This window comes from Colossoma macropomum, unplaced genomic scaffold (assembly GCF_904425465.1).
Source record: "Colossoma macropomum unplaced genomic scaffold, Colossoma_macropomum, whole genome shotgun sequence".
In the NCBI taxonomy this organism is placed as follows: Eukaryota; Metazoa; Chordata; class Actinopteri; order Characiformes; family Serrasalmidae; genus Colossoma; species Colossoma macropomum.
Genome location: NW_023494803.1, coordinates 5,566,939 through 5,582,606, shown reverse-complemented (window position 1 = coordinate 5,582,606; position 15,668 = coordinate 5,566,939). Strand labels below are relative to the sequence as shown.

The following is a 15,668-nucleotide window of genomic DNA, read 5'->3' as shown; positions in this document are numbered from 1 at the left end:
CCTGACAAAGACAAAAGATATCCAGTGGCATCGTACTCCTTATACTCCTGTGCTGTCTACTAGGGAACATCCTATCGCAAACATCATCAAACCATTAACTTTAAGACCGACCGTCCACTCCAATGGACACTTAAAAAAAAAAATTCTATTGTTATCGAATTAAATTATATTTAATGTTATTTTTTTACTCAGTCTTGTTTTTGAATTCATTACAGACAGTAGTGTCACAAAGGGTATGTCCAAAAGGCTGGAGTGCAAGAACATCCCATTTAGAAATCAGCAACTGTACTCAAGTTGATTTCTCTCACGGAGTCAATCGAATTAATTCAACACACTTTTGAAAGGATAACTTCAAACTCATCCTATTTAATATCCATTTTAGCTACAGCTAACAGGGCTGCACAACTCAACCATCAGAATCAGCAGATTTTTATTCCAAACAAGCAAATTGGCCAATTTATTCATTTGATTTTGGCCCATCTGTTTTGCAATTTTACGACATAAATAACGTGATGCACACGTGCGCTCCCGCTGTATTTGAACGCTAATAAAAACTAGCAGAAAAAGTTTATCGTTAAATTTGGTTGTAGAATTTTAAATCGGCCATAAAAATTAATCATCACTGCGGATCTAACAGCCATCACTGCTAGCAACAGGGGCATATATGAGGGACAAACTGTAAGGACTTCTTCAGAGTGTAATCCGTTTCAAACCGATGATCGTCATCAGTTCCAATAAGATCATATCTAGTACCAAAATTGAAGATTAGATGAAAAGAACCACTCTTACAAAAGCAGTCCTACCAAACTCAGCAGGCCAACACTGACTGCATGTTTTCAGTCGGCTGATGTTACAGGTTCTCCTTATTTAATGTGCAACACTGACACGGTAAAATGCCTTTACAGACTCAGTGGCTGAGGTAAATCTTTCCAGTTGCTTTTTCTTCCCACTGTTATGGAGCCTGAATGGTATTTGCCATTTTCCAGACAGATGCACTCCATACTGAATATTACGGTGTCATTCACCTACTGGGCTCCTTGGTCTTTAGTCCTGTTTTGTTTGCGCCGTCAGCCAGAAAAGGCAGTGAAAAGCACAGGATACTACTGCTGTGCCTGTGCACACGTTAAGATCTTATAGCAGCAAAGCTATGCAGCGATACGACGTGTTACGCAGTGAGTAACACGAACACTTCGCTCACACCGAAAACGTCATCTTCCACTGATTCAGCCAGGCCCATTCTTAGGCCCGATCCCATTTCTTCGTTTTACCCCTACCCCTTGTTTTCGAGTGTCACCCTAACCCCTTGGAACAGAGTTACAAGGGGTAGTGGTTGAAATCTTACCCTACGAAATGGAGGAAAAAAAAAAAATCCATCTGTTTCTCTGCATACTTTGTTAGCCCCCTTTTACCCTGTTCTTCAGTGGTCAGGACCCCCATGGACCCTCACAGAGCAGGTACTATTTGGGTGGTGGATCATTCTCAGTACTGCAGTAACACTGACGTGGTGGTGATGTGTTAGTGTGTGTTGTGCTGGTCTGAGTGACCAGTGTCAGCTGTGCAGCAACAGATGAGCCGTCATCTCATGGCTTTACATTTAAGGGGTGGACCAAGAAAGTGGGAGTGTCTAATAGAGTGGACAGTGAGTGGACACAGTGTTTAAAAACTCCAGCAGCACTGCTGTGTCTGATCCACTCAGACCAGCGCGACACGCATCAACACGCCACCACCACGTCAGTGTTACTGCAGTGCTGAGAATGATCCACCACCCAAATAGTACCTGCTCTGTGAGGGTCCATGGGGGTCCTGACCACTGAAGAACAGGGTAAAAGGGGGCTAACAAAGTATCAGAGAAACAGATGGACTACAGTCTGTAACTGTAGAACTACAAAGTGCACCTATATAGTAAGTGGAGCTGATAAAATGGACAACGAGTGTAGAAACAAGGATGTGTTCCTAATAAAGTGCTTGATGAGTGTAGCTACTTTGAACATCAAACGTTAGTCTTTCAGCCAGGCCTTATAGTGAGGAGTACTCAGCACTCAGCACCAGGCAAGAGCCAACAAAATAAGATCAAGAAAACTTCGCCAGCCAAGCTGGCACGTCCCTTTTTATGGTGCTACAATTGGCCTCCAACGCTTCAATAGCGACTGTGCCTGCCAAGCAGTCCGCTGAGCAACTGCCGCTGCAGCACCTTTGAACAAACCTAACAGCAAACAAATCTAAAACACCTGAAATAGCTATGCATACATGCATGGACCATAAGCTTTAAAACCAAACCAGCTGCATCAGATCAGAGTTAGTTCTACACAAGATGTCCAGGAACAGGACTGTATTAAACAGAGAATACCGAGTTCCTACCTCTAGTGCAGGCACACAGGCGGTCGGTGCCAGAGCAGTAGGTTACAGAGACGAAGGGGTCTACCTCTTCTGTCCCCTCTTTTTTGGGTGGCTCCACTTTGGCCAGCACCTCCAGAGTGGACAGGTCCAAGATCATGACATAACCCGCCTGCGTGGTGACCACCAGGTGGCCTAGTCCAGCTACCTCGCCCCTCTTTTCCTTCCCGGAGCCCACGGCAGTGCTGGGGCCAGCCACGGTGGCCGAGGGTCCCGGCCCAGCACCATTTTTCATCCCAGACGGCGTGGACTCTTCAGACGTCTCCTCACCGTCGTCCTCCCTCCCATCCAGAACGTCCGGCGGGAGCAGGAGCAGCGATGTGACTGCATCCCGTGGGTCCCGGATCTGCTGCACTTTCACAGGCTCCTCCACCAACGTCACAATGCGAGTGGAGTAGTTCAGCTTGTACAGAGCTAGGTAGCCACCCCCACCGCTGCCCCCAAATGGCCTGGAGGTGTGGGGCTGCTCCTGCTGGTCGGTTGGGGGCAGGATGAGAGGCGTCTGGGGGGGCGAAGAACCTGCATGACTCTGGTGCCCGTTGGCCAGTGTCTGACCCTTGCGACGGCTGCAGAGCGCCGAGTGGAGGCGGTTGAGCGTGTTCAGCGCTTCCACCTGGTTGATGGCACTCAGTGACTCAACGGAGCAGGGCTGCAGCCCCACCAGCAGGTGCACGCCGTCGCTGCAGGGCGTGATCGAGTCCACATACAGGTTCTCCTCCTCCAGAGCTTTAGGGAGGCGCAGACACTGCACCAGGGCACCAGGTCGCGGCACTGCTCCCAGCGAGCTCCACTTCTCGCCATCCAGTGAGCCGAGGCCGGCAGCTGCGTCAGCAAATTGCTGGATGTATGTAATGGGGGGGTCCTGAAGCAGGAGCTGCTCGTGCGTGTCAAACTCCATCTCAATGATTTGCGGCACAGTAAAGCCCTCCTCGTGCAACCCTTTGTTCATTAGGTTGTTCATCTGGGCAAAAACTTTGCCAGACGACTTCTCGTCCGCCTCCTTGATGCTGTAAAGCAGCAGAACAGGCATAGTCCTGCGCACGGGGGCGCCTGGGGGAGGGCCGGGCGAGCCCAGCTCAGAGGGCGGATTGCACGTCTCAATTTCCATAAGACCCTGGTCGGGCACAAAGCCCTCAGGGGCAGAAGTCCTTAGGGGGCTGTCCATGGGGCGACGGGAATGCGGTGGGGCCAGCGGGGAGCTGGCTGCCGAGCGGTAGCTTAGTAAGCCTCCAGCCAGCAGGCAAGGGAAGGGAATGTTGTGGTGCTCGACTGGCTTATCCTTGGCCTTTTCAGGTTTAGGGGGCCCGAGAGAGTGGGGCGGGTTGGCCCCCAGCTCCTCCAGGTCTTTTACTGTGTCCTCCAGTACGCTGGCCACCACCTCCCACTGCAACTTCTCAGGCTGCTGAAGCACGCTCAAGGCCGTCACCCCCACGCTGACCTCCATGCTCTCTTTCTGACTCAGCGGCCCTGAAAACACACATATACACACATGAACATACGCACGCAAGAGCACAACTATACACAATCGGACACAATACTCTTTTCCCCTCTGCCAGATTTAATCAATGCTCTATCAATTACATAATAAATGTAGACAGACACAATTTTCCATACCCGTGACAGACTCCGATCTAGAATGCTCCTCACTGTCCGAGTCCTCCAACTGATCATCACTGATTAAAAAAGTTGAAATATTGCATCAGCTGAGTATGCACAAGATAAACATACATTTTTAAGTGAAACACTTGCCTAAAAGTGAAAAGCAATCTGTGTGTACAGTACCTGCCCTCTTCACATCTGACAAAGAAGCACATTGGTTTACACACACATACAGAGTACACGCACTTTCAAATCACAGTACACCACAACGATAAGAGGTAAATAATCCATGTCACCTGTCCCCCTCTAGTTTAGGTATATCAGAGCAGCTGGACGTGTCCTCTAGCCAGGCCAGAGTGGGTCTGCGGGACTCTGAGCCTGTGAGACTCTGCTGTTCGCTCCCCGACAGGATCAGCTGCCTCAAGATGGCGGGGTCGTACGGGTTCACCTCGAACTTTAAATGCACCTGCAGACGCAACAGTGGAGATGTAGGAACATAGAACGATGTAGTGCACATCAAGTGAAGCACGATTGGTTGCTGTTTCAGTCGGTTCTGACATATGGTCCTTCCCATGTTGGGATTTTTATATATTTGATATAATACAGGGAGATTCACTCGAAAGAGGCCCTGAATATTCTGTAATAACTCTTGCTAGAATGAAGCAATCTGAACGAAACAACGTGCAATGAGCTCCTCAGTATATGGAGCTTCAAACAAGCCAGGATGTCCCTGCGTCTGAGCGATGAGGTAGGCACCAGACAGCCGTCGCCATGTTTAACCTCCGTTTGCAACTTCCGGGTGCATACCCCCGTACCCCTTGATGTGTCTGGCCGAAAGCGGAGATCACTTCCAGTATCGCATGTAATGCAATCGATTACACACACGTCAAGGTATGTAGAGTATTTTTTTGGTTCAGATTGTTTCATCCTGACTGGAGTTACAACAGAATATTGGGGGCCTCTTTCGAGTGAATCACCCTGTAGCATTTAGCTATTAAAACAATGAGCTATTAAAAATGACTTTTCTATGTCCAAGTTGTCCGAAATGTTTTACCCTGTAAAGAAATGCTTTCAGTTACGTTTAAGTCATTCCCATATGCTAACAACATAAAGGCGTGAGATCTGAAAATTCACGTAGGATATGAGAACAAGCATGTAGGCCATGCTGGACAATCCTTGACCCGAAGTATCGCTGTCTACTAGCCCCGGTAGAGTCCGTAACGCCTAGTATTTTCTCTGCTGTAAACACAACACGCTCAACTCAGAAACTGTGTTAATAAGCTGATCGGATGAAGCAGATATGCTATAGCAGAAAAAAATAAAAAATTAAGACCCCCAAAAATTTTGAGGCCCTCTTTGAGCGAGCCAGTCTACCTTCATGAGCTTGGAAACATCCCAGATGCAAATCTTCCCCCTCTTGGTTGCCGTGGCAAGGAAGTGTGGGCAGCTCCCGAAGCCATAGCAGGCGATCTTGTCCGAGCAGTCGGAGCTAGGGAACTGGGCAGGGCTTGTGGCCAAAGTGACGGACAGCGGCACGTTCTGTGTGTGCTCCCCTTTGACAAACGGACAGTTGGGTGAATGGCGCTCATGCTCCGACCTGGGGAGATGATGAGAGAAGAGAGAAGCGGGTTTAGAAAATACCATTCATGGCAGGATTTCCTCAAAGCCCTGTACTGAAGGTTTTGGAGGAAAATGGGTCCTAACATTGCTCACAGGGAGAAAAGCTTAACTCAACAGCTCCTTCAATGTAGCACTGATATTGCACCATTCAGACTACCCACCATGGCTCATCTGTAGGTTCCCAGCACACCAGACATACGCTGCAGGTGAAACACATGGCCCGGTCATCACCTGTAGAGGCAGGCTGCAGAGAACAGCAGAAAGAACTAGATTAGCACGGTCAAATATTCGATCGTTATGATGTAAAACATCACAACCAACTGAATTATATAGACAAACATTCCTTCATATAAAACGATTAGTCAAATGTTGGCTTTTCAAGTCCCAACTGAACAGAACAAGTCCAGACTTTTCATTTGAAACCTATTAAATTAAAAGTCTGGAAATCAATAACTTTCATGAGGCTGTTGAGGTCTCAATCTGTGTGTGTGCTAAAAGACAGTAAGGGTGGGCAATATGAATATGTTTATTGTTTTTGTCATAAATTAAACCACATGATGTCACAATATGCTTATCTGAGCATACTGTGGGTATCCCTAGTACTTAAAGAACGCTGACCAACTAACCGCATGTTTTTAACAGTGTTTCTTACATGTTGTGTCCCTGCTGCTTCTTTTTTAAACATCAGAAAAACCAAAATATTGAGATGCAAACTGTTTATTGATGTTATGTACACTGATAATTTTTCCATATAAGCCACTTCTAACAGAGAGATGAGATATGAGACAGTTCAGTATCAATATGCTCTGATTTGTCCAACGCTGACACCGCGGTACACAACACGAAAGCGTACGTTTTATTGTCCATTTTATCAGCTCCACTTACTATATAGGTGCACTTTGTAGTTCTACAGTTACAGACTGTAGTCCATCTGTTTCTCTGATACTTTGTTACCCTGTTCTTCAGTGGTCAGGACCCCCATGGACCCTCACAGAGCAGGTACTATTTGGGTGGTGGATCATTCTCAGCACTGCAGTAACACTGACGTGGTGGTGGTGTGTTAGTGTGTGTTGCGCTGGTCTGAGTGGATCAGACACAGCAGTGCTCAATGTCACTGCTGGACTGAGAATAGTCCACCAACCAAAAATATACAGCCAACAGCATCCTGTGACCACTGATAAAGGACTAGAGGATGACCAACACAAACTGTGCAGCAGCAGATGAGCTATCGTCTCTGACTTTACATCTACAAGGTGGATCAACAAGGTAGGAGTGTCTAATAGAGTGGACAGTGAGTGGACACAGTGTTTAAAAACTCCAGCAGCACTGCTGTGTCTGATCCGCTCATACCAGCACAACACACACTAACACACCACCACTACGTCAGTGCTGAGAATGATCCACCACCCAAATAGTACGTGCTCTGTGAGGGTCCATGGGGGTCCTGACCACTGAAGAACAGGGTAAAAGGGGGCTAACAAAGTATCAGAGAAACAGATGGACTACAGTCTGTAACTGTAGAACTACAAAGTGACCCTATATAGTAAGTGGAGCTGATAAAATGGACAATGAGCGTAGAAACAAGGAGGTGGTCATAATGTTACGCCTGACCGGTGTATAAAAAAAGGAATCTTCAAAGTGATTTTCTCCAATTGCCTGAAAGAGATGAAAGGACAAGCAGCCAGCGAGGGCAGACGTCAACAGAAACCACAATTCGCCATTCAGCACCACTTTTTATCCACAAAAACAGCCCTCTGCGGTGAGGAATCTCCCTTTCATCTTTCACAACAGAGCCCACCATTCTCCTCCTCGCCTGGCTCTGTTGGCATGACAACAGGGCACATGGGCGAGAGGAGTAGTGCCGTCTCCATGGTGACCAGCACGACTCGGCCTCCTTGGCATGCACGGTGGCATAGAGGCAAGGCACGAGGGAGAGAGGAGGCAAGTGGCAGAGGGGATTCCCAGAGTCACTGTCAAAATCAAAAGCAAAAGTAAAAGCGTCCTCATTCCTTTACGGGCTTATAGGTCCAGCCTGTCACCTCAGGTCCGCAGTACCTTCACATGGACCTGTTTGGTAGGTTCGGGAAAAAGCATGTCTAACTTTTGGCCTCTGCAACAACACAGAGCAACAGGAGTGGAATGTGCCTCACCAACTGCACTTAATGTATGTTTGTGTGTTACAAAGCACTTTCGCCATGTGAAACTGTATAATTGAACAGGTTAAAAGTTCAAACAATTTTTCCGCCTTACTGCAAATGACATGGATCAATCAATATTAATGGGGCCGATATTAACTTACCATAAATTTGATGTTTGTAGTGTGAAAAGTTCCAAAAACTTTACTAACAAATTACATTAAATGAATACCAGAACATAAAATATTAAGTGCTTTGAGTTTTAGAGACTTTATTCTGCAAAAATAGTAACTTAAACACTTAATAATTAACAGGTTAAAAAAATACCTTAAATAGCCTTCAATACCATTCAATAGTGACATTCGTAATAAAATAAAAAATTTTTTACATCAATATATTAGCTTTAGACAAATTTTTTTTCACTGACTGTTGAAAGGGCACATCGGGGCAGAGCTCGCCTTTTCAATATATGGATGTAAGTAAGAATCTAGATACCTCAAAATAACTGTTTAAAAGCCACTAAACAAACACAGTTAAGCAGTAGAACACGAGAGGCAGCGTGTTATCGCGAAATAACATCACGGCTGTGATTTGGTCGCTGTAGATCATCACAGCCGTGATGTTATTGGCGATAACACACTCCTCGAGTGCTCTATTGCTTTTATACAACAGTCAAATAAATAAAGCAATAAATTAATAAACTGGGCCGTGAACGCGGCGTTTAATATGTTTTAATGTTCGCAGTTCCTTCACCAAATTATAGTTCCTTAACGAGCAGCTTGTTGCTACGTCAGAGTAACGAGCTCCGCCCACTCGCTGCTCAGTCTGATGTAAGCCTCGCCTTTTGAAGTACAGACTGAGCCATAAAACTGCCACAATATCAAGTTTAGCTCAGTTTTGTCAGTTTTTGCCAGATCAGTATTAATGTTGTTTTGTTCCAGCCAGTCTGTAAAGCATCTTACAGCCCATTTAGTTTGGCGAATGGTGTTGGGTTCATTTCTGGCTGATTCCAGGTTGTTTAGCTGTTCTTCTGTCACAGCTGCCGACTGAAAAGCTGCTCAGTGGTGATGACAGTTTGGGAATTTAGTGTCGTCTCATCTTCAGAGTCTGACCAAATCGGCTGTCGGTCAAATGTGATCTTAAAAGTGTCCATTTTCTGTTTGTGGCAAAGTAAGAAGTAAAAACGTTCAAATGGCTTAAGCGTCTCCTACAGCTGTCAGAGTCGTTGCTTAGCAACGGCGTCTCAGAGGAGTGATGCAGTGTTTGTGAAAGAAATGTGATGTTATGGCAAAATAACAGCTCAGTTAGAACACTTCTCAACCAATCAGCTCGCGTGGCCAGAACTGACTGTCGGATAAAGAACTGTATATGTAACCCCAGTAAAAATATCAGAGTGAGTATCTGAGCAATCAGACCGTCAAACTGGTCACTACTTTCTAAAAAGCAACAACAACGAGGGTGTATCGATGTCGAAGGGTTTATTTCAATCTGTCGTTCAACCAAAAATGTATTTCACATGATAACAAGCAGTGGTTAGACACGTTCAGTGCATCAGATGTATTCTGATTGGCTCTTGAAAGTGCTGCATAATTCGAATGAAAACAGCTTGTTTAGCCTAAGCAGAGCAGTGGAATTGCTGGAAGTAGCGAGCCGCAGCTGTCTGTACTTTAAACGGGCGAAAATGAAAATGACCAGAAATTATGTATGACTCGTGTATTAAATGTAAAACTATACATTTTAAACAGAATTTACTGCTTTCTAGCGGCTTGTCTGCATAGTTGGCACCCACTGAAGCACCGCTGGCACGCATTCTGAGCGCAATCAAACTCCTACAGAAGCAGTATGGGTCTGCGCACTGTCAGCCCTACACACAGAAACCTCATTCTCTCCAGTGTGCTGTTTCAGACAGGGCTTGAGCTGCATGCAGGTGTCACGTTTGTTTGGCTACAGTGAGTGAAATCATGTGACCGAGTGAACTGAGCTTTGTGGCAACTACGTCGTTTAACTGTGACGTTTTTACTTTCTCTTTCTCGTTGTGGGAGCGAAGCAGGCGCTTCTTTGTTCCTCCCAAATCTCCCACAAAACCGAAAAGCATATTTAAGCGGATTTACTCGACAGAAGATGGGACACAGAGACAGACTACGGAAGTGCTGGTTGGTTCATCCACCTTCTAAGCAAGCCAGTAATGTTGCGAGCCAGACTTTGTTGACTGCGACTGGGTCAAAATTACACCGATCAGGCATAACATTCTGACCATCTCCTTGTTTCTACGCTCATTGTCCATTTTATCAGCTCCACTTACTATATAGGTGCACTTTGTAGTTCTACAGTTACAGACTGTAGTCCATCTGTTTCTCTGATACTTTGTTACCCTGTTCTTCAATGATCAGGACCCCCATGGACCCTCACAGAGCAGGTACTATTTGGGTGGTGGATCATTCTCAGCACTGCAGTAACACTGACGTGGTGGTGGTGTGTTAGTGTGTGCCATGCTGGTCTGAGTGGATCACAGCAGTGCTGCAGGGGTTTTTAAACACTGTGTCCACTCACTGTCCACTCTTTTAGACACTCCTACCTTGTTGGTCTACTTTGTGTTGGTTATCCTCTAATCCTTCATCAGTGGTCACAGGACGCTGCCCACAGGACACTGTTGGCTGGATATTGTTGGTTGGTGGACTATTCTCAGTCCAGCAGCGACACTGAGGTGTTTAAAAACCCCTGCAGCACTGCTGTGTCTGATCCACTCAGACCAGCACAACACACACTAACACACCACCACCACGTCAGTGTTACTGCAGTGCAGAGAATAATCCACCACCCAAATAGTACCTGCTCTGTGAGGGTCCATGGGGGTCCTGACCACTGAAGAACAGGGTAAAAGGGGGCTAACAAAGTATGCAGAGAAACAGATGGACTACAGTCTGAAACTGTAGAACTACAAAGTGCACCTATATAGTAAGTGGAGCTGATAAAAGGGACAATGAGCGTAGAAACAAGGAGGTGGTCAGAATGTCTAAATAACAAAAGGCGCTTTCATCAACAAGGAAGCAAGTTCATGTGCCGATTTCGGTAATCGAAAAAATGCTCTAATTATCGGTCAGCCAATAGTCCGTTGTCCCCTAGATAAGTCCGTTCACAAGCAAACAAAAAGAGGTTGAAAAGACGTCGGCTGCATAACATACCTGATGGTAGAAGCCTGCCTGGGCCATGGGGTCTGGCTGAGCCCACCTGTAGCCAGCATGAGGCCAGGATGTAAAGGTCTCTCTCCTATTTGCCTCACTGTACATCAAAGACCTGCAAATGGTTCAAAACACAAGTCTAAGCAATATGATCACATCATATATCATGTAGATCCATGGTCTTTGCTAAAGTTGCCTGTAGCAAAATTAAAAATATTCACATTTTTCACTTTTCTCCCCCAACGTCTCCCTCTGGAGGGATCAAATTGTTCTAGACCTGTGGCCATTTTACAACAGTAACTCCAAGCCTTCAGACTTTGTGGTGGTTAGGTCAAAGCCTGGCTCTACTCACCACAACATGCTCACCAGGCACTGTAATGGGAATAACCTGTGAGGCAAGTCACATTGCCATCTGTAGTCATCTGCACCTAATTTCGTGAGTAATGAGGATGGTATTTGGTGCACTCTGTAACCGTCACATTACAAAGTCTAGCTCAACAGTGAATCTACAAAACTGTGCAGAAGTCCGAGATCACCCTTCATATAATTAATTCCCAGTCAAAAAGGCCATTAAGAGCAAGTTATTCACTCCTAACGATCACGAAAGACCTGGTAGACCTAAAAACTGACTGTCTGAGTGTGTTTATAATATAAACCGCAGAAAATCAGATTTTGTCAGTAATTTGATCAGCACATTTACATGCTCTTGAGTAATCAGATAATGGGAAACTCCAGGTCTACATGAGTCAGGCAGAAATCGGATTTCTCCTTTACAACCAGCCAATAAACTCACAGAAGACGACGTGACGTAAACGTAACGTAAAACACGTTTTTTTAAAACATCGCACCACTTTACCTGTAAATATGAACAAACATCATTTAGAAAATGAAGAATTTTTAAATCCTTTATTTCGTGTTTGGTTTCAGCGCTGCTCCAAAAGCTGCTCGACATCCAGCGTCTGATCTCGCACATGCGCAGACTGAGAAATCTGACAGAAATCAGACTAAGAGTTAACATGCACTGAGAAATCTGATCACTGAGCTAAAATCCAGCCTCTTTATCAGATTTCTTAATCAGATTTCTAGATCGAAGTATGGTGTTTACATGACCAATTGAATAATCGGATAACTGCAGAAATCAGAATATGATCGGATTATTGAGTGCATGTACACGCACTCCGTGTTTCTGTCCACTGTAAGAAGGAGTCTGAAAAGATGTGCAGCTCTCAAAAAGCTGTTATTGAGAAAGAAACTAGATGAAAAAAAATCACCCCCAGAATCTGGAACTCAACGTCACTGAATGTGTTTGCGATTACCCAGATAATGAGAGGCAGGAAGTGCAACCAACTTCTAAGACTGAACTTTAGAAGTGTGGAAAAAAAACACCCCTGCAGATTTCTTTAAAATACTGAAAGAAAGTCTTCAGAAAAGAATGACGGTAAAAAGGGAGGATACACTAAAACCTGAAAAGCTCCTGATTCAGAAATATGAATTACTTGGCCATTTTGGGAATTAATTGAATGAAACGTGGTCTCTTCCTTTTGCACAGGACTGTACGTGTCAAAAAACATGCACACAAAAAAACGCACAATGAAATGTTTCTCAAAAGTGAGATTAGACACACATATTGAGGCAGAATGCCACAAATATATCACTGCTGTCAGAAAAAAACCTTGTATCTCCATTTTTGTCGTTTTTCAGTTTTTGACATTATGAGAAAATACCTGTGGTTCTTCACACTGTGTGTAAATTTCATGAAGAATGGACCAAAAGAAACGGCCCAAAATGACTTGGGAAAAATTCTGGTTCCATTGACTTACATTAAAAGTATACTGTTTTTTTCCTTCTCCTGTTGAGTTACTATTTTGGAGATTTTCTTCCACAATATATGGCTTATTCTCCAGGGTGCATTTTGTTTTTTCCATCTGAATTTACATGACCAAATCTAAGGCAAATTATTCAGTAACTGCATGAAATAAACGTAAATTTTTATCTTATTTATTGATTTATTTTTTGTAAAAGTTCCCTTCAAATTAACAGAACGTATGTTTTATGATCACACATATTACTATATGCTTACAATTTACTGCTGAAAACCAAAAATCTTAGACATTCTTTGTATTTTTTTTATAAAAATAATGTTTACAGAGCAGATCACTGAAGAGACGCCATCTGTTTATAGTTTATAGCTCAAATTTGTGGAAAAATGGGTCGACTTTCAGTAGAAAAAAAAATTGTGAGTTCAGCTTCTTTTATTATAAGGGTTTAAAATTACATCACCCATCTATTTGACTGGAAGGAAGATGGTTACAGCTCTCATACGACCCCCACCTTTAGAATGTAGCTTATGAAATATGACAGTTATGAAGAATATGACGAAGTGCGTTTTGGAACCACCGGTGGTCTCAAGGAGTTAAGAGGTTAAAACTATAATGTAGACCTTAACAATCTGTTGTTCCCCCAAATTATTTGTTCACCATTGGCCTATGGCAGCTCTTGATTGCCTCACTTTGGTGTGTCTAGACCAGGAACATAAACGCAGACTGCCTGGGAGGCTTCATGGACTGGGAAGCACAACACTGAGCACTGCTACACTGTCCTTACTGATTTATGTTGATCTAAACAATATAGATGCAACGTCAGCCACATATGCAGTTTTTAACAGTTCTTGCTTGTGGTGGGAATCACCTGTCTACGGAGCGTCCGGGGCCGACCCCCAGTTCTGGCCTGGCGCTGGGTAAGAGGTAGGAGAGCCTGTCCATGACGGAGGAGGCGACGGACAAGGCAGCAACGTTCTGGTTCAGCTTCTTCAGCTCGTTCACTATGGCACTCGCAACCAGCTTCAGCACGTGGTGCGGGAGATGGAAGGTTACCGTCGCCCACTAGAGGGAGGAAAGGAGGAGGGGGGGGAGAGAAAGAGCAAGAGAGAGAGAGAGAGAGAGAGAGAGAGAGAGAAAGAGAGAGAAAGAGAGAGTGTAAGTTTCAGTGATACAACAGTGCGCATTCAAACGTCTGAACTGCAGACGTTTATACAACAGTTCCAGCCTCGCAAGCTGATTGGTTGAGAAGCTGTCATTTCACCATAACATCACAGTTTTTCACAAACACTGTATCACTCCGCTGAGACGCCGTTGCTAAGCAACGACTTTGACAGCTGAAGGAGACGCTCAAGACATTTGAACGTTTTTACTTCTTACTTTGCCCAAAACAGAAAATGGACACTTTTAAGATCACATTTGACCGACAGACGATTTGGTCAGACTCTGAAGATGAGACGACACTAAATTCCCAAACTGTCATCACCACTGAGCAGCTTTTCAGTCGGCAGCTGTGACAGAAGAACAGCTGAACAACCTGGAATCAGCCAGAAATGAACCCAACACCATTCGCCAAACTAAATGGGCTGTAAGATGCTTTACAGACTGGCTGGAACAAAACAACATTAATACTGATCTGGCAAAAAATGACAAAACTGAGCTGAACTTGATATTGCGGCAGTTTTATGGCTCAGTCTGATTTGGTCAGACTCTGAAGATCAGACTACACGTTTGGCGAATGGTATTGGGTTCATTTCTGGCTGATTCCAGGTTGTTTAGGTTCTTCTGTCTCAGCTGCCGACTGAAAAGCTGCTCAGTGGTGATGACAGTTTGGGAATTCAGTGTAAGGAGCTGGAGAACGAACTGCCGGCTGTGCAGCGAGTGGGCGGAGCTCGTTACTCTGACGTAGCAACAAGCTGCTCGTTAAGGAACTATAATTTGGTGAAGGAACTGCGAACATTAAAACATTAAACGCCGCGTTCACGGCCCAGTTTATTAATTTATTACTTTATTTATTTAACTGTTGTATAAAAGCAACAGAAAACTCGAGGAGTGTGTTATCACCAATAATCACAGCTGTGATGTTACTTCGTGATAACACTCTCCCTCTCGTGTTCTATTGCTTAAATACTGTTTGTGAGATGAGAAAGGGATTATATTCAACATTACGCTCTACAAAACGGGTATAAAGATGTACAACATGCCAATATTCTTTAAAAAAAATCTGGTTATTGGTGTGGTCACCTTTTCAGAAGTCTGAAAGTAACATTATTTTTGAGGTCACTATGGAGGCAGACATCAACAAACTCAGTGACTCATGTCTTTCGTTCCTCCTCAGAATTTTAGACACTTCTAACATTTAATAATGATCACACAGCAAAACTCAAGGGAAATGCCTCCACGTCAGACTTTTAAAAAAGCCAACTGACTTCAGCTTAGCAAAAAGGGAACAGCTTATTAAAAGGAAGAAAAGGTAGAATTACTGAGGTACTTTACAGCCTACAGAGCAACAGGCTTGCAGTAAAAAATCTTAATTACACAGGTTACAGTGACCATCCTTCGCTTATTTAATTTCCAGTTAAAACGGCCATTCAGCACAAGCTATTCATTAATTCATGTCTGTAAAAAAGAGAAAACATTTAGCAGAAAACTACACAGAAGCCTCAACAACTAAAGTTAATTAATCATCGTGTCCATCCTTTGCCTTTATTAGAGCTTCCAAAGTTCAGTCTTAGAAGCTGGTTGCATTTTCTGTTTATCACGATCGAAGCAATCACATTTAATGACCTTGAGGTCTGAACTCCGGGGTGGTCAGTCTACTGTTCTGAGAAAAACAGCATCATTGTTTGATCTGCAAATTTTCTTCTTTTTCCTATTCCAAGTATGAGCTTCTCGGCAGCTACACACCCTTTCAGACCCACAGC

At 44.4% G+C, this 15,668-nt stretch overlaps 1 protein-coding gene across 3 annotated transcripts in view; it reads right to left on the bottom strand.

Annotated features, from left to right (window-relative positions):
• Window positions 1-15,668, bottom strand: part of LOC118824204 (baculoviral IAP repeat-containing protein 6-like) — a gene marked incomplete at its 3' end in the record, with an annotated part of 121,199 nt that overhangs the window by 74,725 nt on the left and 30,806 nt on the right. For all 3 annotated transcript variants that reach the window (XM_036594203.1, XM_036594204.1, XM_036594205.1), the window contains 7 exon segments: window positions 2,359-3,861; window positions 4,009-4,067; window positions 4,290-4,459; window positions 5,368-5,590; window positions 5,775-5,857; window positions 10,931-11,042; window positions 13,616-13,809. In XM_036594203.1, coding sequence (XP_036450096.1) covers window positions 2,359-3,861; window positions 4,009-4,067; window positions 4,290-4,459; window positions 5,368-5,590; window positions 5,775-5,857; window positions 10,931-11,042; window positions 13,616-13,809 — 2,344 coding nt within the window.